The 20,627-nt window shown below is 50.4% G+C and overlaps 1 protein-coding gene across 1 annotated transcript in view; it reads left to right on the top strand.

The window, feature by feature from the left end:
• The first annotated feature begins 213 nt into the window (after positions 1-213).
• The window catches only part of SRL (sarcalumenin), a 41,888-nt gene continuing 21,474 nt past the window's right edge, over positions 214-20,627 (top strand). The window contains exon 1 of the mRNA XM_053557660.1: positions 214-281. Coding sequence (XP_053413635.1) covers positions 221-281 — 61 coding nt within the window. The 5' untranslated portion in view covers positions 214-220. The remainder of the gene's footprint in view (positions 282-20,627) is intronic.

Raw genomic sequence — 20,627 nt, 5'->3', positions numbered from 1 at the left:
TCTAGGTCTCTGGGGGGTTGGGGGAGAATCCAGTCCAGGTCCTGTCTTCTAGGGCTGGCAGCTGGGACAGTGGCAGCCTCCGCATGGCTTACCAGGGTCTGAGTGTCTTCCTCACCACGCCTGCCCAGTTGCCCCAGTGACTGCGTGACCCTTCTCCCTCCGCCCTGCCTGCACCCTATAAATAGAGGCACAGAGCAGCTGGGCTCTCTTGGCAGTCACCATGAGGGCACGAGTCCTGCTCTGCTGCCTGACGGCCTCGCTCCTGCTCTCAGGACAGGCAGGTATGTCCCACCCTGTCACTGGCCAGGCTCAGACTGTGCCCCCAGAGCTCCCTGAGGCTTTCTGTTTACTGGGCACAGTGGACAGGGCCTGCAGCAGACCTCTGGTCCCTGGTGGTTTCACTATCCTAACCTGTTCCTCTCCAGGCAGGTTGTGGGAAAAGGAGCTGGTGCTGGGGAGGATAGTGATGGACCCGCAGGGAGGCCAGAGGAAAGGGAAGCAACAACCTGATAGGTGGATGGGCTTGAGTCTCAAGCTGAGGTTAGAGAATGGAATGCCCAGTAGATGCTGTGAAAGAGGGCCCTGAAGGTCAAGACTGGGAGAGCCACAATTCTGGAGCTGAAGGTAGTTCAAGTGTGGGGGCAGGTGGGTGGAGGCCTGCACTCCAGCTAGGGATGGTTTTGCATGATTGAGGGAGAGGGGGACACAGTGTGCACAGTTGAGGTCATTTTTTGGGAACAATGAGGCAGAGGTGGAGATGGTTTGGGATAGGATCTGACACAGAGCTGGGGTCCAGCTGGAAACAGAATTGGTCAGAGTTCAGAAGAAGAAAGGGACCCATTATGGAACAGAGCCTCTGCTGGGCAGGGGGTTTCCCTAAGGGGGCTCAGCCCTGTGCACTTGGGCTCCCCGTTACATCTTAGCACTCTGGGTAGCAGGGGTGATGGCTTGGGTTGCATGGGGCTTATTAATAGGCAATGGAGGGGACATCAGTTCATCTTGCCACCTCTCTTGCTCCTAAGGCTGCTGAGGCTGGGTTTCCCTTCGGCTGCTTTGGTGCTGCTCCAGGGATCCCCTACAAACTTAGGACTCCCGCTTTGTCTTTTCCTGACCCAGCCATCTCCACTTGGCCCAGGCCTTGGTCTTTGCACCAAGAGTCCAGCTGTGGGTCTTTTGAGTTCAAGGAAGGGGCTGCCAGGCACAGTCCCCTCAAGGAGGGCAGGCAGGAGGCAGGAGGCAGGAGCAAAAGCCATTCCTTTGCGGGTTCTAGACATAGGTGGGGGGCTCCCGTCATTGCATGTGTTGGGCCTTACCCTTGTCTGCCCTTGAGTTAATTTGGGCTCTGTGGGGCTGCAGTGGTTCAAGTGGTGAGTGTTCCAAGTGGCTGTCAGGTGGCTAAGTATGGAAACAGCCGTGTAATTGGATCCCAAGCCCCAGGCCACTGCCACCCTTTCCCCTTGAAGCAGCCCCTCCTCTGCTCCAGCCAGCTCTGGTCCAGCTGCTACCATGCTGAGCTTCCACATAGCAGGGCCCCAGGAATTTTTAGCCTTTTAGGGATATCCTTTATCCTTCCTCCCATCAAGGGAACTAGACATCTGAAATATTCCATGGACCTTGCTGGGGGCTTTTGCTGTGGGGAAAAGAGGCAGGCAGGTGCTTTGTGGGGAGGTCCTCTCCCTGCACTCACTTTCCTTCCCTGGCCTTGCTGTGTCCCTCTACCTTCCTGGTGCTAGTGTGGGAGCTCCCCTGCTTTCTTCTGCACCCCTTGGGCTGTGGGTGTTGTCACTGCTCTGCTCCAGTTGTAGATTGAACAACCACAGGGTTGGCATCCCACATTCTGTAATGACAGTACTACCGAGTGGTTGATTTCCCCCTGGAATTGTGCCATTCTGGTAAATGCCACCCTACCCACAGGTAGCACCTTTGCTCCTCACTTCTTCTTCTCACCTCACTGCCATGTCCTTATTTCCTTACCCTTATTTTGTTCGACCCTTGGCTGTGTAGCAACAAATGTCGCCAATTCTCTCCCTGCCCACTGCCTGGGGTGGGGGCCCTGCAGAGCTTCTCTTCTTTTCTTCCTTATACTACCCCTGTGTGCCTCTGCAGAGCTTCTCTTCTTTTCTTCCTTATACTACCCCTGTGTGCCTCTGGACTGTGAAGTGGGCTCTGAAGCCCCCTTTTCTCATCTCCCTGTGAGGGGACCAAGACCCGCATTTGCCACCACTGGTGCCAGGGATGGGATGAGCAGCCAGCCTGTCATCCCTGGTCTGCACCCCAACCTGCCATCTTTGGTCTTGTGTAGCTTCCAGGGTCCTATTCTTTGTCTGGAGTACCTGGCTTGGGGACAGGCCTGTGCAAGGATGAGGGAACAAATCTAGAGATGGTTTGGTTGGTCAGTCTCATTGTCCAGGTGAGGGAAGGACACCTGAGAAATAAAGAGACTTATTTGAGGTCAGATGGTGGGTCAGTCAGAGACATATTTAGGCCAGGGCAGCTCTCACCCCAGCCTGGGGTTCCTCTCCCTGCCTTGGCCTGCTCTGTCAGCCCCTGTGCCCCTCTCCACCTGCTAGGTGTGTATGATGGGGGTGACATGGGGTTAGAGGGATAGATTGTCCAGGAGAACCTTCCCTAGGCCTACGGGGTGAAGAGCTGTACTTTTGGTGTCCCCTGAGAGTGGAGGGTATGAGCAAGCATTTCTTTGGGTTTAAGTTATCACTGAAGGATGAATTTGAAGTATCTTTTCTTCCTGTTGTTTTTCCTGGTGCTTGATACAGAGATTGGGGACCTGGGAATTCTCTGTCTATCCATCCTTCATCCCTCCTGATTGCAGACTTTCCAGTCTGCTCTGCCCCACCCCTACCATCCCAAGGGCATGGGGTAGGGTGCATACTAGGGTTGTCCATCTGTGAGTGTCCAGGGCTAACCTGTCCCATCATGAGAGAGGGTACAGGGTGACTCAGGACACTGCCTCTCCACATCTTACCCCACCCAACACTGGTTATTTCCAGAAACAGGCCAATGTTCCAGCTGCTAACATCCCCTGTGGGGAGGGTTGGTGAGGGAGGATAGTGAGCTCAGAGGTCTAGGAGGAAGCAGACCCCAGAAGCCTTTCCAGCTCCCTGAAGCTGCACCCCCATCTAGTTCCCTGACTCATAGCTTGGTGAAGCTGGACGAGCCCAGAGGGGGTGTCTAGTCTCTGTTTCCCATACTGAGCTGGTGCAGACCAGGCTGGGTTATGCCAATGGATGCAGCTCCCCCAGAAAGTGAACCTTGCTTGGCGGCCTGTGGAACTGCAATCTGGGAAATGTTGATTTTGTCCCATGTCTGGGGTGTTACAATGAAGGGCAAATGGCTCATTCAAGGAAGGCCAGAGCTGGAATCCAGGTCTCTGTACTCCTTGGCCAGTGCTTTTGCCCCCTCATCGCCCAAGGGTGGTCCCAATAAGGCCAGTTTCATCCATCTGGCCATCTGGTGTTCCCTGGGCATGGCAGGCTGGAACACAAAAGGAAGACAGCTGTTGCCAGGACTGGGTGGAGTGCATTCTAGCTGGAATGAGGGTGGCAGCTGGGGGAGTGAGGTCCACTGTTGTGGGATGCTGGCATAGGTTGCTCTCCTAGGCACGTTCCAAACCCAAATCCGGGATGCCTCATGGCACAACTCTCATACACATGGGAGTTGCTAGAATGTGCAGAGCCATTTTATTCCAACACCATGCTGCACATCATCATTCAGGTACTCACCCCACGTTTATTGTGTCTTACTATTTTTTAGGTTTATTTCTATCTAGAGAAGTGGTTCTTAACCTTCCTAATGCCATGGCCCTTTAATACAGTTCCTGTGGGTCACGGCCCACAGGTTGAGAACTGCTGATCTAGAGGACTTCAGGTAGGCATTTTGTCCTTGTCATGCTTATAATCCAGTAGGGGAGATGAGGCATCTTATAGGTACGTAGCTGCACCTGTTCAAATAAGACACACGGAAGTGTCATAAAGGAAGTGTGGGGGGCGGCGCCTATGGCTCAGTCGGTAAGGCGCCGGCCCCATATGCCGAGGGTGGCGGGTTCAAACCCGGCCTCGGCCAAACTGCAACAAAAAAATAGCCGGGCGTTGTGGCGGGTGCCTTGTAGTCCCAGCTACTTGGGAGGCTGAGGCAAGAGAATCGCCTAAGCCCAGGAGTTGGAGGTTGCTGTGAGCTGTGTGAGGCCACGGCACTCTACGGAGGGCCATAAAGTGAGACTTTGTCTCTACAAAAAAAAAAAAATAAAGTGTGGGAATAGTGAGATGGGATCAAAGGAAGAGAAGAGATTATCTTGAGCTGAGTGAAAATGTTTTGCAGATGGGGAACATGTGAGTGTGAAGAAAGTAGGCTTCAGACACGGAAGGATGACAGGAAGGGAACAGGACAAAGGACTCAAGAAGCAGCACGAGGCTCTAGAAGAGCCAGGAAAGGGGCCGTGGTTCTGTCTCCTATAGGGCAGGCACGTGGAAACAGGGCCAGGCGATCTCTGTGGAAACAGAGGCTGGGTGAGGTGTGGAGGTCAGGAGGGGTCTAAGGAGGAGGCTGAAGGAAAACCCACATGGCAGTTGGTGCTGGGAAAGGAGGAGGGCTGGTTAGTCGGCCATAAATGGGAGTGGCAAGGACTCAGGCGTAGGACGGGAGAAGAGAAAAGAGTAACCCAGCAGACGCTGGAGCAGAATCTGGTAGACTTCTTGCCCTGGTGAGCTGGGACAGGGCAGGGGGCTTCCCAGTCTTCGTGGAGATCACTGGAGGAATGATCTTGCTGGGGAGAGACATTGGGAATGTAAGAGGTAGAGCAAATATTATTTATTTATTTAAGACAGTTTCACTATGTTGCCCTCGGTAGATGCCCATGGCGTCACAACTCACAGCTACCTCCAACTCTTGGGCTTGGGCTTGGGCTTAAGCAATTCTCTTGTTCTCTTGCTTCAGCCTCTCAAGTAGCTGGCACTACAGGTGCCCATCACAGTCCCCGCCTATTTTTTGTTACAGTTGTCATTATTGTTTAGCTGGTCCAGGCTGGGTTCGAACCCTCTAGCCTTGGTATATGTGGTTGGTGCTATAACCACTCTGCTACAGGCACCAAGCCAGAAGAACAGATTTTAAAAGTTTAGTTTGGGTTGTTATGAATGTTGGGTGGACATCTGTCTGAAGATAGTTAGTGGTAGGTAGAGCGGTGGGGTTGGAGCTTGTGAGGAAAGTCAGGTCTGGTTATCTGGGAATGAGCTTCATTTACATACAGATGGGAGTGAGGATATGAGGTCACTGAGAGGGCTCTAGGAGAGGGAGGACAAAGAAGAAATTTGAGGACTGATCCTTGAGGGATGCTGGATTTGGGGAGCAGGAAGAGGAAGAAAGTGATAAATGAATTTTGGAAAGATGGGAGGGGATCCAAGAAGAGGGACCTGGAAGTCAAGGGAAAGGACTTCTTCTAGACAGCAGTTCTCAATCTGTGGGTCGTGACCCCTTTGAGGGTCGAATGACCCTTTCACAGGGGTCACCGAAAACCATCAGGAAACGTGTGTTTTCCGATGGTCTTAGGAACCGAGACACCACTTCTCTATCGGTCTTCAAGAGGGTCCACTCACATGTAGATACACATACAAGTACCACATACAAGTACCCGGTGTGATGACATCATCTGTAAAAAGGGTCATGGTGGGCGGTGCCTGTGGCTCAGTGAGAAGGGTGCCAGCCCCATATACTGAGGGTGGTGGATTCAAACCCAGCCCCGGCCAAACTGCAACAAAAAAATAGCTGGGCATTGTGGCAGGCGCCTGTAGTCCCAGCTACTCAGGAGGCTGAGGCAAGAGAATCGCCTAAACCCAGGAGGTGGAGGTTGCTGTGAGCTGTGACACCACGGCACTCTACCAAGGGTGATAAAGTGAGAAAAAAAAAGAAAAATGTTGAAAAAAAAAAAGGGTCATGGCATTAGGAAGGTTGAGAACCACTGTTCTAGAAGAAGGGGTGTCAACAGGATTGAATGTCACAGAGATGCTGAGAAGAGGTGTTGGTTTTGACAACCAGGAAGTCACTGACAGGTTATGATAGGTGTCACTATCCTTTAGTGAGGATGTGGAGGTACCATATTTCACCATAGAAACTTTTATTTTATTTCATTTCATTTTATTTATTTATTTTTTTTAGAGACAGAGTTTTACCCTATTGTCTTTGGTAGAGTGCCGTGGCGTGACAGCTCACAGCAAACTCCAACTCTTGGACTTAGGTGATTCTCTTGCCTTAGCCTCCCAAGTAGCTGGGACTCCAGGCGCCTGCCACAGCACCCAGCTATCTTTTGTTGCTGTTTGGCCAGGGCTGGATTCGAATCCACCGCCCTTGGTATATGGGGCCGGCACCTTACTCACTGAGCCACAGGCACTGCCCTTATTTTATTTTTTTAGATAAACTTTCATTCTGTTCTCCTGAGTAGAGTGCTGTGATGTCATCATCGCTCACAGCAATCTCAGTCTCTTGGGCTCAAGAGATCCTCTTGCCTCAGCCTTCTGAGCAGATGGGACTACAGGTACCTAGCATGATGCCCGGCTATTTTTTCTATTTTTTGTTTAGTAGAGGCAGGGTCTCGCTCTTGCTCAGGCTGGTCTTGAATTCCTGAATTCAAGTGATTCACCCATCTCAGCCTCCCAGTAAATTTCTTTTTTCTCTTTTTAGACACAGAAACTTTTAGAAATTGTGTTTGGGAGGGATAAAGATCAGTAACGGTAAGTGGGAGTAGATGGACTTGCAGTACAGAAAACTTCTTTCAACACTAGAGAAGACTAAATGTGTCCATTGGCCAGTGGGGCAAGGTCCTAGGGGAGGGGAGGAGTGAAGAGTGTGAGGGAATATGGGAGATGGGGTGGCTAAGATGTCAGATTTCTGGAAACAGGGGAGACCTGAGATAGGTCTTGTGGGAGCCGCTACTCTGATGAGGAGTCTTGAGGGACCACACATGAGTACCATGCATTAGAGGTGGACTCAGTAGCCCTGGTACCAGTAAGGTGTGTGCCGGGGGCCAAGGCTGGTAGATCCTGGTCTACACAGACTTCGTGGAAGGCCGCAGAAGGAAAGGAACCAGTCTAATCTTCCCAGAAGCCCTGTGGGGTAGGAAGGGGGCCAGTTGCCCCAAGTTGTGTGTACTGAGCAGGAGGGCCAAGACTGGCTCCTGGCCTCCCATGCTAGAGCAGAACTGGGCAAAGCCTGAGAGAGGAGACCTGGGGGATAAGGTGAGGGACCAAGTTTTTATCACAGCAAATTTTGGGAGGCTGTTGCTTAGGCCAGGATGCTGGGCAGTAGAGGGCAAAACCCAACTCCATCCTCCATCATCTTAGTCATTTATTCAACAAATGTCTGTTGAGTCTACGATGGGCACAGCATTGTGTTCCGACTCCAATAAGAAATTGGCACGTAGGCAGGGGGGCCAAGTTACTGGTGACAGTGTTGCTTCTCCTTCCTTGGGGAGTGGAGGAGGGGTCCCCTCAGATCTTCCTTTGTGTTGTCCAGGCTGTGGGCCAATGCCTGCTCATGCTCATCTGTGGGACTCACTTTGGGGTGAGGGGGTGATTGAGAGGAATGAGTTGACCATCTGGCTTCTGTTCTCTCAGAGTCTGCTCTGGGAGGCTAGTCTATAGGGAACTGCCCAGCCTTCACCTGCCTTCTCAGGAGATGCTTGGCTGGGAGGAGTCAGTCTGTAGACTCTGCATCCAGGCAGCCTGCTTGGCTCCTTTGCTCCCTCTTGATGGCTCCCTTCCCTACCCCACTGGCACCCTGCTCTGTATGCTCCTCCCTGCTTCCAAGACACACAGCTGGGAAAGAATCTGGAACTTGTCCCAGTAGAGTGCCTCTGGCCAAAGCTTAGAAGCCACTTATTTCAATCACTCTTTGTTCAAAGGATTCAGAAGAATTTTAGCCCAGGGCGTGTATCTCTAAGGTTGGTCTTCCGATTTGGTAGGAAAAGTCTTACCCAAACTTCCTAAATCACAACACACAGGCAATAACTAGTTCCGTGGTTCTGAGTGCACAGGGAGAGGGGGCAAGGGGTGGTGCATCCTCCTCCTGGTCCTTAGTACTGTGAGTGAACAACTGAACAATGGGTGAAGGGCTTGGAGCTGTGGTGTGCCCACCTGTACGGCCATCAAACTGGACTTGCCTAGAGCTTGAGAGGTTCAGTCCCCTGTGCTTCTCCCCAGTGCGGTGTCCTTGGCAGGGAGTGAGGTTATGGGGCATGATTTGACAAATAGCACAGGTCAGATCATACTGAGTTTGTGGATGCTGATCAATTTCCTGGTCTGGGTGGCTTGTGCTATCATTTATCTCTAGGATCAGGGAAGTCCTGTCCGATCTGCTTTCAGCCTCATCCATCTCCGTTGGTGATAATAGTTTTACTTAGAGTCAAGGTCCCTGGTGCCCTGTTCCACCCCCTTGGGGACATGCCTGCCGCTTGTCACTTCCTCACTCTTCCACAGAGGATCCCAGAGCTGCTGCTTCTGAGCTGCCCAGTCTCAGGATGGGGAGCATAGAGTCCCAAGCTCCCCATCCTGAATTAAAATGTCAGAATTAAATGCAATCATTCATTAAATTTAATTAATGATCAGAATTAAATCAGGATTTAATTTAGACAGATTCAAAGTACCTGAGCTACCAGGAGGTCAGCCATCCACATGTCCTAGCCCAAAGCCTTCCGGTAGCCTCCTCTCTGCCAGTCCCTCTGATTCTCCCCCACCCATGAGTCTGTTTACTGAGATTATACCTTTGAGACCACAGGAAAACACTGTCACTATTGTTGTGTCCAGCTTCAGATCCTGGGGCCCTGGAGGATTCTGGATGGGACAGTGGACCTAGGTGAGGTGGGTTACCCACTCATTGCACAGATGTTAAGAAATGGAAAGAAGCTTTTCTCCTCCTTCCTCCCTTGAGGTCCTTTTCCTTCACAACCTTTTGGGCCTTTTGACACCTCATCTAATGCAAAGTACTAAGGAACACAGAGTGAGCAGGCTTTGTGGCCCACCTTGGGGAGAGAGGAGGGACTCAGCTAGAATCCTGAGGAAATGGGAGATGTGGTCTCCACTGGGGAGCTCACCCTTAGGTTGGGGAGAGCAGGGTAGACTCATACTAGGGGTGAGGGACAGGATGTGATCAGACAGAAGCACAAGGGTAAGGCAGAAGCTCAGCTGTGCAGGAACTGAGGGAGCAGAAAGAGTGAGGTGCATGACAAGGGAGCACGAGAGGTGGGGCCCCTCCCCAGAAGGCCCAGCTCTCAGCACCTCCTCAGTCCCACAAGACCTTGGTCACAATACTGGTTGTTTCTCTGCCCCCAGGAGCTGACCTTCTATTTGGGGAGATGACACACACTAAAAAAAATGTAACTAACACCCTGCCTCCCCATGCCGGCAGCCTATACTCTTATACTCTGGTTGGAGTTCAGAAGATGATTGGCCTCACTGAGGGGCAGGGTTTCAGCCCAACTTGGAGGGAGGGATTGATCCCTGCATTGTCAGCATTGAGAGGACAGGGGCTGTGCTTTTGTTTACTTTGCTCATATTACATGACTAGCACTTACCATAGTATAGCACTTGGCTCATTGAAGGCATTTAATAATGTCTAATGAATGAGCAGATGATTTGTGCAGGCAGGCAGAGACATCTGAAGATGGTGATCAAAGCCAAGAGGTGGGGAAGCTCAGGGCATTGCACTGACGAGGATGAGATGAGACCAGCTCTGACTAGAATGTGGACTCATGTTCAGGCGAGATGAGGCCACCCTAATGGGGTGGGGCCCATAGGGAAGAGCCTTGAATGCCAAGCCAAGTTGCTCTCTCCCTAAGCCCTCAGCAGGCTCTGGCCTGTTTTCTTTCCTGCTAGCCCCTCCCCCTTCCTTTCCCTCTCAGATATTTTTGGATCTTTCCAGACCAGGGACAGCTCAACAGGTGCAGGCAAGGTCTGGCCCGGAGTTCTGGACTGGTAGGAAGTAGGCTGTGCTAGGAGCTCAGCCCAGAACTGAGCCATGGGAGAGCCCTGGGGTTTGGAAGCCCTCCCCCCATCTCCACCCCCACTCCCAGGAGCTGCTGGTCCTCCTCCAAGTGGCCATTCAATTAGGACCTAGGCCAGCCAAGTTATCTACCATAGAATTTTCTCTAGATGGCAATAGGTAAAGACTTGACAAAGCTATTCCCTTGGAAAATACACCTCTGAAGTGCTCCTGGTTTACACAGTGGGCAGGTCCTGGTGCCACTGCATCTACCAGAGAGGCCTCTAGCCATATTGTTTACTTGGTTTTCCCTGCTTTTCCTCCTGCCTTTATTTCAAGTGTTAGGTTGTAAAAAATTATTTTTCTAGCAATTACGCAAGGAGGTCAGGAGACCAGTAGTGCTCTTTGGGACCTAGGAAAAGTCTGGAAAAAAAATGTGGGAAGGGCCAAGCACCTGCCCTGTCTTGGGGAGGCCACCTGGCCTGGGGCTCCCAGTGGAGTGAGCTTGGGTACGAGCTATGACAATGATAGTGGCAAACTCACCTTTTCCTGCCTCAGTCTCCTTTTCAAGTTGGTGGTGAGGCTGGAGGCCACTCCACAAAGTCCCTCCAGACCTGAGGCTGCCCACACAGTGGCAGAGCAGCCCCATGTGGGGCACCCGCATAGACCACGTGCTGGTTTTGTCACAAATCAGCCACCAAGTCCCTGACCATCTCTGCATCTCCTTCTTCATCCATAAAATGGGATAGTGGTACTTACCTTATTACTGCATGAAGTTGTTGTGTGGACTACAACAGAAAATGGATATCGGATACTTAAAATGTTTTTTGACATTGAATACTTTTAAGGTTAAAAACTATGTCAATAATTATAGGTTACCACTGTTGTGAGTATGCTGAAACTTGCCACCAGTTTCCTCAAATATCATGAAACATGACCAACCAGGGGAATCCAACAACATTGCTCCTGCTCAGGGCTGTTAATATCCTTGGGATTCTCTGTCCTCAGAGAGCTTATGAACTAGGAGGGGAAACAGTTCACACTCCTGATAGGAATAGAGAGCCTTATAAGGCAGACATAATCAGGGGCTAAAAATAAGCCTGAGAGTGCAAAGAGAGGAGGAGTGCTTGTCGTGGGAGGCTTCCTGGAAGGGGCTTGAGCTGGGTTTCAGAGCATGTGGACCCAAGGATGGTGGGGCAGGGATGGGGGCTGTGAGCTGGTGCCATGATTGGCTTAGGTGTGAGGATGTCGGCAAGATTTCTTAGGGCCAGCCTTAGGAAACATCAGTTTCTATATTTTCCTATGACTGCTGTAATAAATTACCACAACTTGGTGGCTTAAAGGCAACAGAAATTTATTCTTTCATAATTTTAGAGGTTAGAAGTCCAAGATCAAGGTGTTGACAAGGCTATACTCCCTCTAAAGGCTTAGGGGTAGGGGGATCCTTCCTTGCCTCTTCCAACTTTTGGTGGTTGCCAGCAGTCTTGGCATTCTTTGGCTTGTAGCTTTGTCATTCCTGTCTCTGTCATCACACAGCCTTCTCCCCCGTGTGTCTGTGCCCTCTTCTCAGCAGATGAGGACATTTTAAGGACATTGGATTTAGGGCCCACCCTAATCCAGTATGACCACATCTTAACTAACATTTGCAAAGACCCTATTTCCAATGAAGTCATATTTTGAGGTGGCCACTATTTAATTCACTATAGTTCCTTAGCTTTGGACCTCAGATTGTTAGCAGTTGCTGGCTCCAAATGTGCAGTTCTTATCTCCCAGGTGACAGTCTTCCATGGAGTAGAAATGGCACCTGTTTCTTTGGTGCTCTCTGGTTCTACAGCCCACACAATTGCTCCAGTGGCTAATTTTGGAGCTCTACTGACATACCCAGGGCAAGTGTGTTGAATGAGTGGATGGATAGCTGGTGGAGCAGAGAATTCCAGGAGGCAGCCACCCCGCCTGGCAGTGGTGGGCAGAATTGACCAACACCTGGGGGGGAGGTGCCTCAGACACAGGGTGGGTTAAAGGGTGGCTACTGAGGGCAGGGAGGTCTGTTCCTAGAAGGTTGTGAGCTGCAGAGAGCAGTGGACCGGGAAGCCAGAGACCCAGAACAAGCTCACTCTGCCAGCTCAGGCCCAGATCCCTTTCTTCTTGGGCCCCCAGCCCCTCAGACCTGCAGTCTTGGCCCCTGGGCACAGCAGAAGCCAAGCAGGAGAGTGTGCATGACGCGGGGTACCTCCTAATCATTTTCCAAAGCTGCTCAGAAGAACGGACTCCTGAGTGGATCCTTTCTGCATGTTGCTTAGTGGTTCACTTTCTATGGCCTCCTCCTTGCCAGCAGCAGGGATCTCTCACTAGAAGGGTGGGGTGATTGGATCTTCTTGCTGTGGATGGCAGATGTTCCCCACCCTGAGTCCAGGGTGTCTGGGCAGTTCTCGAAGCTGGCTCATACTGGTTCTGGAGGGGAGCAGAGAAGAGACTCTACTTCTCCCTAGCCCCAGGGTCTTCAAGCTTTGTCAGAAATGTTCACCAGTGATCAGGGAGGCCTGGTTGCAGGAACCCTGTCTCCCTCCTTCGTATGGTGTTATAGGCACTCTTTAATCTGGCTGCATCTGCATCCTCACCTCAGCCATCATTCCCCTTCACTTGGCTCAGCTCCTGCATTATCCCACCCTCTGTCCAGCCCTCAGCGTTCACATTCCTGCATAGGCACTGAGACTCTGCTGCCTGGCTCACCTCCCCCTCCAGTCAGATCTTACTGTTTTTAAGAGGATAATCTTCATATGGTTGTCACATGATGAAAAGTTGGGAAGGCAGCCCTTCTGGAGCCATTTAATCCTGAGAATCAGGACTGGTGACGTGGCCTGAGGACATACAACTTCCAGAATGGTTCTGAATCCTGGTCCTGTCCTGCCTTCCGGAACTCTGCCACTAAGTTGAGGGAAGGTCTTCCGTTTTGCCATAACCATCCCACTCATACATTCACCCTTCTATTCACTTACTTATTCATATAACCATCTATTCACCTACCTACCCACCCCTTCATCCATCTACCTATCCATCCATCCCTTCACCCTCCCACCCATCCACTGATGTACTCAATGGTCCACCCATCCACTCATCCTTCCATCCAATGGATATTCTAGGTGCTGGGGATGCAAAATCCCTGTCAGGAAACCAACCAAGTGAGTTACGTGACTTGCCGGATGGTGGGAGCTGCAGTGAAGGAAAATAAACTAGGGAAGGGAGATGGGGAATGCTGACTGGGAGACAGTATTCAACAGGATAGCCAGGAAAGGTGAGAAGGTGACATTGGAGCAAAGACTTAGAAGAGGAAGGAGTGATCCAGGCTTTTGTCTGGCTCTCAGAGGAAAGCACCATAAGTGCGGTGAGGCAGGAGAGGACCTGGAGCCTGAAGAGAGAGAAAATCCAGAGCACTGGACAATGAGGAGGTGGCAGTGGGGAGAGAGGTCACAGGGGAAGCAGCACTGGAGGGCATGGCTTCAGGGGCACTATAGAGTGCTGGCCTCTTCTCTTGTAAGATGGGAGTTACTAGGGGGGAGGGATGAAGGGGAGGAATATACCTAGCCACTCTGTCATGTGTGAGGACACATGGGACAGGAGGATTGGAAGCAAGGAGCTCTGGTGGGCTGACCTTAGCAATTCAGATGACTTATCACAGTGACTGGGGCAGTGGTAAGAAATGGTTAGGATTGAAGGTAGGCAACAGGTTTAATTAAGGTTTTAGAGAAAGAAAAGAATCAAAGACACTTTATTTTTTTTAAACAGCTTTATTGAAGTATAACTCATATAATTCACCTGTTTAAAGTGCGCAATTCAATAGTTTTTAGTATATTCACAGATGTATTCAGCCATCAGCACAGCCAATTTTAGAACATTTTTTATCACCTCAGACTCCTGTACCCTTAGCACTCACATTCCTTTTCTCGCAACCAACCACTCCCCCCATTCCTCTGCAGCCACAGTCTGCTTTCTGTCTATATAGATTTGCCTATTCTAGACTTTCATGTAAGTGGAATCCTATAACATGTGGCCTTTTGTGTCTGTGTTTCTCCTAGGCATGGTGTTTTCTAGGTTCATACAAGCTGTAGCAGGTGTCTGTGCTTTGTTCCTTTTTATGGCTGAGAAATGTTCTGTTCAATGGCTAGACCATGTTCATCCATTCATCTGTTGATGGACAGTTGGGTTGTTTCTACCTTTCAGCTATTATATGTATATATCAGGTTGTCGTAAACATCAGTGACCAGGCTTTGTGTGGACATTTGGGGACACGTTATCTTAATATTAGAAATACCTTACACATTTTAGAATTATCCAGCTTTTAGAATTGCATCTTATTTCATTTGAGCCTCACACTACCTGGTATATAGTAGCTACTGGATTGAGAGGAAGGTATAAGCCTGGGAGGTGGGCAGGGCAGTTCTGTTCTCTGCCCTGGGGAGAAAACTTGGGCTCCTGAATGTTTTCCTTGCTGGTCTCCTCCCTTTTACTCTCTTCTTCCTCCTTAGAGCTCCTGGGGTCTCAGACCGCCCCCGCCCCCACCCCGTACCATACACCCCTAGGCAACTCTGCCTGGCCATCAAGGTCTTGTCCATTATTGTTCCCTGGCAGGGCAGCAGAACTAGCTATGTCCTAGACCCATGGAGGGCCCTTGAGCTGATGTCCATGCCCATGTTGGCCTCCTGTGGCTTTGGAAATGGATCACAGCCAGGAATGGGGTCCTAGGGGCAGGGCTAGTCAAGCTGCACACAGCGAGTCTCCGGGAAGATGAGCATATTTTGATTCCCATAGTCATGGCCCAAGTTTGGTGGTTCTCAGCATGTGTGAGAGTTTCCCTGTAGCTTGTTACAAAGGCAGACTCTGAAGGTCCCTGCCCACCCTGGGTGTGGTGCAAAGGTCTGAGGACAGGCCCAGGAACTATACCTTTAACTAAACTCCTCTCTGTCCTTTTGTACCCTGAGGAGAGTGGACCAGGAGAAGGGCTTGTTACTGTTAGGGGCTCTCAGTTCATCCTGCAGGCATTCATGATGTGGGGGTTATCTGCCAGGCCTGAGCTGGACAACTGCAATCCCTTTTGGGACAAGCCACAGACAGTGGCTTCTAGGTGACAGGCCACATAGGTGACAGGTGCTTTGGAATACGGAGTAGAAGAGGGGTTGGGGTTGGGGCCTCAAAGCTGATATCTGAGGCACGAGCTGAGAAGGGGTGGCAATGGGGGCTGCTCTAGGAGGCTGCCTGGACACCCACCATGTGTGCAACTTGCTTCTGTCGGAGTAACTCTGCAGGCCTTCCCTGTGTCTTTCCAAGGCCCGCTAGTCATCTAAGAAGTGTTAGGAACATCCCTGTCCTAGACATGTCAGCCTAGGAGGGAAGATGGGACATATATCACTAAGGTCACTGCTGCAGGAATCAGGGTCTGTACCTTGTCACAGCTCATTGCCGACAATTATGGACACTGAGAGGTAAGAACTAGAAGGCATCATGGAGGGGCAGATGTAGGCTTGGCCCTGTGGAAAAATGGGAGGGTACGCAGATAGGTGGCAGTGTGGGCCATTGAGAGACTTGCTTGGGGTTGGATCGTATCCCCCAAAAAGATATGACAAGGTCCTGATCCTGGTACGTCAGAATGTGACCTTCTTTGGATCTAGGGTCATAGCAGATGTGGTTTGTTAGGATGAGGTCATGCTGGAATAGGGTAGGCCTAAATCCCTTATGATATTGTCCATATGTTAAGAGAAGGGACAGGTGCACAGAGGAGGAGGCCATGTGCAGATGGAAGCAGAGACCAGAGGGACACTCCTACAAGCTGAGGTCGCTAGCAAACAGCAGAAACAAAGAGGCAAAGACGTATTCACCTCTACATGTTTCTGAGGGAGCCTGGCCCTGCCGACCGATATTTTGACTTTGGACTTCTGGCTACCAGAACTGGGAAAGAATAAATTTCCATTATTTTAAACCCCTGGTTTGTGGTACTTTGTTATGGTGGCCTCAGGAATTGAATACAAACCCACATTCAGGCTTCAGTGCAGCCCCCTCTCCCCCACCTCCTGGGGACTGAGAAGGGACCATTTGAGCAGGCTGGCCTATGAGCTCTCAGGAGAGCTGGTGGAGGAACAGTGTGTGCAATGCACATTTGCTCCAGCCCTGTTCTTGGCTTTAACCTTCCTCTCTCCGGGGAAGCCTGTGGGGATTAAGGAGTAGGTAGCCACCCTAGTCTTCTGTGTGCCTGCCTAGCTGCCAAAGGAAGAGAAAAGAACGTAATAGCCCAGTGGCTCTTGGGCAGTAACAGCCTTGTCTGGTGTCAGTATTTGAATAGATGAGATGCACATGGAAGCCTGGGCTCTTGGTGACACCAGATCCACCAAGGAAGGAGGCTGCTCTAGGGTTTAACTGCACATAAGGATTCCTCTCTGAGGTGGGATGCCCAGAGAGGGAGACCCATGGAAGGCCTTAGAGGCCTGGCCTGAGGGGGTGGAACAGAGTGTGTCCCCACATGTCTGTGATTCAGGTGTATAGGCCACTTGGGGATATAAACTGCAGTCTCTGGTAAGGTTATTCTCAGGGAAGATGTGAGATTTCTAGAATGGTCCCCCATAGGGTGGCCTGGGTGTTCTAGATGTTTGCCTGTGGCATTCCAGGCTCTGAAGTGATAATTCAGAGTAAAGGACAGATTTACTCTGGAGGTTTTCAGAGCTTATACTGTTTGTGGGGTAGCAAGGGGTGCTCTTCCCTTTTCTAGTCACTTAGACTCTGGAAGTCTGTTCTGATCGCACCTTCTTGTGGTCTCAGCTGTCTTGAACTCAGATAGCAAAGTGTTGACCTCACACAGTTCTCATGATACCAGCTGTCCTTTGTCTCCTGGTGATGACAACAGTGAGTCCCTCCTGCATTCTTCTGGTGACACCAGGAATACCGCAGACTTACTGGGGAACACAGGGAGCACAAACCTCATCTGAGTGCTTTCTAGAGCGTCCATCCACAGTTGTGCTCAGGGGGCTGGGCCAATGCCGACTCCATAGCGGCCTCGGGGACACAGCCCTCAATTGTTGCTACCTGGAGGCCACCCTTTATGGGAACAAATAAGAAAACGGTGAACAATCCTGTGAACACTAGGCCCCTGGGGAAAGGATATGAGGGACCATAAATATGTTAGAAACCTCAGAGAGAAGAGAAAGTTGTATTTGGGATCCCTGTGGGAAGACCACCCTTTAGTCCTGATTTTGTACCAACTTGGCAACTTGTGGAAGATTCTTTTTCCTCTCTGGGCATTGGTTGCTTTATTTATAAATGAAAGAATTGGGCTAATTTTCTTTTCTTTTTTAACATCCTTTTCACTGAGAGCAGGGGTTAGTTAATTTCTAAGTTTCCTCCCAGTTTTAGAAGACTCTAATACAAAAATAATCATAGGATAAATAATAATACAAGATTTGGGGTCATGAATATAAGGACCCAGAAGTGGAACCCATCTATTACAGATTCATTGACACCTGTGGGAACAGAGGTGGGACAAGATGGCCTCTTGGTGTCTGGATGGCGGTTCTTCCAGAGAGTATGGGTCTGCTGCCCCAGCTCTGCCCTCAGTTTGCTCTTCTTCCTTACACACTGTGAGCAGACTAGGGAATGCATGGCTTCTTGGTCCTCTTGAAATTAGGGGGTGAGAGCTGCTAAAGATCCTGTGGCTGAGCAGGTTGGGAGGCTGGGCACCTTGCTGACTTCACCTCACCTGGCTCTGCTGATGGGAGAGGGGGCTCATATGGCCCTGCAGGCCTGTGTGAGAGGCTCTTCAAAGCCATGGAAACATTAGCTCTGATTTCACTGGAGCCACTTGAGTGAGAGCCAGAGCTCCCCTTGCCCTGTCTCTCCACTCAATGGTGGTGGAATCTCAAAGCCTGAGTTGTTTCTGGAAGGTTTATTGTATCACTCACAGTGCTTACTTGTGGTGAGAGTGACAGGTCATATGTAACCCCCGCCCCCCAGTGACTTCCATCCCATTGTATTGCCCCTGCAAAGAGTCTTAAAGGGCTCTTACTTGTTCTCCACCTTCTGATAGGCCTTCCATGGCTTCTCAGAAAGAATGGCTCTGTTTAAAGCACCCCAAGTGTGTGTTTGTGTTGGGGTGACATTCAGGATAGCCTCATTCAATAGCTGGATGGAGAGGCGAGGGGAGCCGTGTGTGGCCACCCTGGTTTCTGGGCAGGTCAGGGCTGACTGAAACTGGAGGCAGTGAATGCAGGAATTGGCTCCAGGGGGTGTTGGCAAGCTCTAGTCCATTTCTGTTCCCAGACCAGCCGGAGCCTCAGCAGGGTGCAGGGCTCCCCCCACAAGGCTGGCAGCAGAGACAGGGGAGCCCCGGGCATAAAGGCCTCTCTAGGTCCTCTGACTGGGCATAAAGGCCTCTCTAGGTCCTCTGACTGAGCCCTAGACCCAGAGTAGACTGCAGCAAGCCAGAATGGCTCTTGCGGAAGCTGTTTCTCTTCTGGCGCACCCAGTGAATTTAGGATTTGGCCTGGTGTCTTTGCTCTTCTAGGAAAGAATAATTATCATACCTGACATTTGTTGAATGCTTCTAAAATCACCTGATGCTAAAAACACTCCAGGGCTTGGCAAAGCAGGTATGCATTTTATGGGTGAATCAAGTTGGGGGCTTCCCAGGATTGAAGACCTGGTTAGTAAGGCAGAAAGGCACAGTCCTCCTCTCCTGGCTTCCCAGTGCATACAGAGAGACCAGTCTCTCTCTGGGGGCTTGGACATTATAACAGAAAGCTGTAAGCTATGACCCTGGCCCAGGCTTCTCAGCAGGTTCCCTCCAACTTCTCTGCGTTGGGGATGAGGTGGGCTTGGTGTCATTGTCTCATTTACCTGCTAAGCCCAAGATGGCTCTGACCTTAACCCAGGCCATCTGTTAGCCTGGGACCCAGGGGAGCCACACTCCTTTGGCTCACAGTGGGTCTCTCCCTGTCTAGTGCCCCATAGTTAAAGGAGTAGCTCCTCTCACGGATCCCAGAGAGATTCGATTTCTTTCTTCAAGCTGGGAGCTGGGAAGGTTGGAAGAGGCCAGCCATCTGTCTCTGTCTGTCTCAGAACCCAGCTGCCTCTCTTCCTCCCTCCTCTCCTGAGCTTAGCCCCTCTGAAGGAGGGAGCACCACCCAATGACTCCTGCAAGAATTTCTGTTCCCTTTGAGCACAGCTGATGGCTGGAAAAACTGAGTGCTTCACAGTGTCCCTTCTAACGATCCACACCGAGGGGTTAGGACTTAATGTTTTGCTTCTTGAAGAGGCACTTGCCTTTTAAAAGTGAATACTCACATGTACTCACAAATCCTCCCGGCATCAGAGATGAGCATAGACATATGTCATGGTCATGAGGTTTCTGAAAAAAAAATTTTTTTTATTAAATCATAACTGTGTACATTAATGTGTTTATGGGGTACAATGTGCTGATTTGATATACAATGTGGAATGCTTACATCAGAGTGGTTGACATAACCATCACCTCACTTATTTGCTGTGGTTAGACATTTATACTCTTAATAGTTTTGAAATGTACCATTGTATTGTGCCCATTAGGTGGGGTCCCACCAAATACCCTTCTCCTTCCAGCCTAACCCTGAGTTTCTGAAAAATTTTCTCTGTAACTCTAAAAACCAAGAACTCGGGCGGCGCCTGTGGCTCAAGGAGTAGGGCGCCGGTCCCATATGCCGGAGGTGGCGGGTTCAAACCTAGCCCTGGACAAAAAAAAAAAAAATAAATAAATAAATAAAAACCAAGAACTCCCAGGAGTTGAGGGTAGGGTGGGGTGTCAAATCTCTGGACTTTATGGGCTAAAAACTATTGTGTTGAAGTCATAAACAATGCTCATTAAAGGGTGAGGAAGAGGGCGCACCTGTGGCTCAGTCAGTGGGGCGCCGGCCCCGTGTACTGAGGGTGGCGGGTTCAAACCCAGCCCCTGCCGAACTGCAGCAGGAGAATAGCCGGGCATTGTGGCGGGCGCCTGTGGTTCCGGCTGCTCAGGAGGCTGAGGCAGGAGAATTGCTTAGGCCCAGGAGTTGGAGGTTGCTGTGAGCTGTGTGATGCCATGGCACTCTACCTAGGGCCATAAAGTGAGACTCTGTCTCTACAAAAAAAAAAAAAAAAAAAAGGGTGAGGAAGAAGAGGGTGTGCTAACCAAAGTCACTCTCCCATGAGCCCTTCTCATTTGCTGGCCTAATGCTAGGAAATCATCTGTGGAGAGCTAGGGTCTAGGAGCAGCCTGCTGCCAACCAACCCAACTAGCCCTATTGCCTTGGGACAAGTGCTTACCAGGGTTTTGCTCATTAGTGACATCAAACTTGTGGGTCTATAAAAGGCCACTTTGACCACCAAATCCCAAAGTTCTCTTTGATTACTACTTTTGTCATTGTAGTCTGTCATATATTTGTTGTGTCTTGTCTTACCTTTGTGATTGTCACCTGGCATACCTTAGTCATAGCTTGTCACACCTTGTTATTGTATCCTGTCATATCTTTGTCATTGTAGCCTGACATACCTTCGTCATTGTATCCTATCCCCTGGGTGAATCATTTTAGGGGCTAGCATTCAGCCAGGGACATACTGTCCTGGTGGAATTAGTCTTGACTTTAGGAGGTTGGCCA

This window comes from Nycticebus coucang, chromosome 12 (assembly GCF_027406575.1).
Source record: "Nycticebus coucang isolate mNycCou1 chromosome 12, mNycCou1.pri, whole genome shotgun sequence".
NCBI lineage: Eukaryota > Metazoa > Chordata > Mammalia > Primates > Lorisidae > Nycticebus > Nycticebus coucang.
This window is presented reverse-complemented; position numbering and strand designations above follow the sequence as displayed.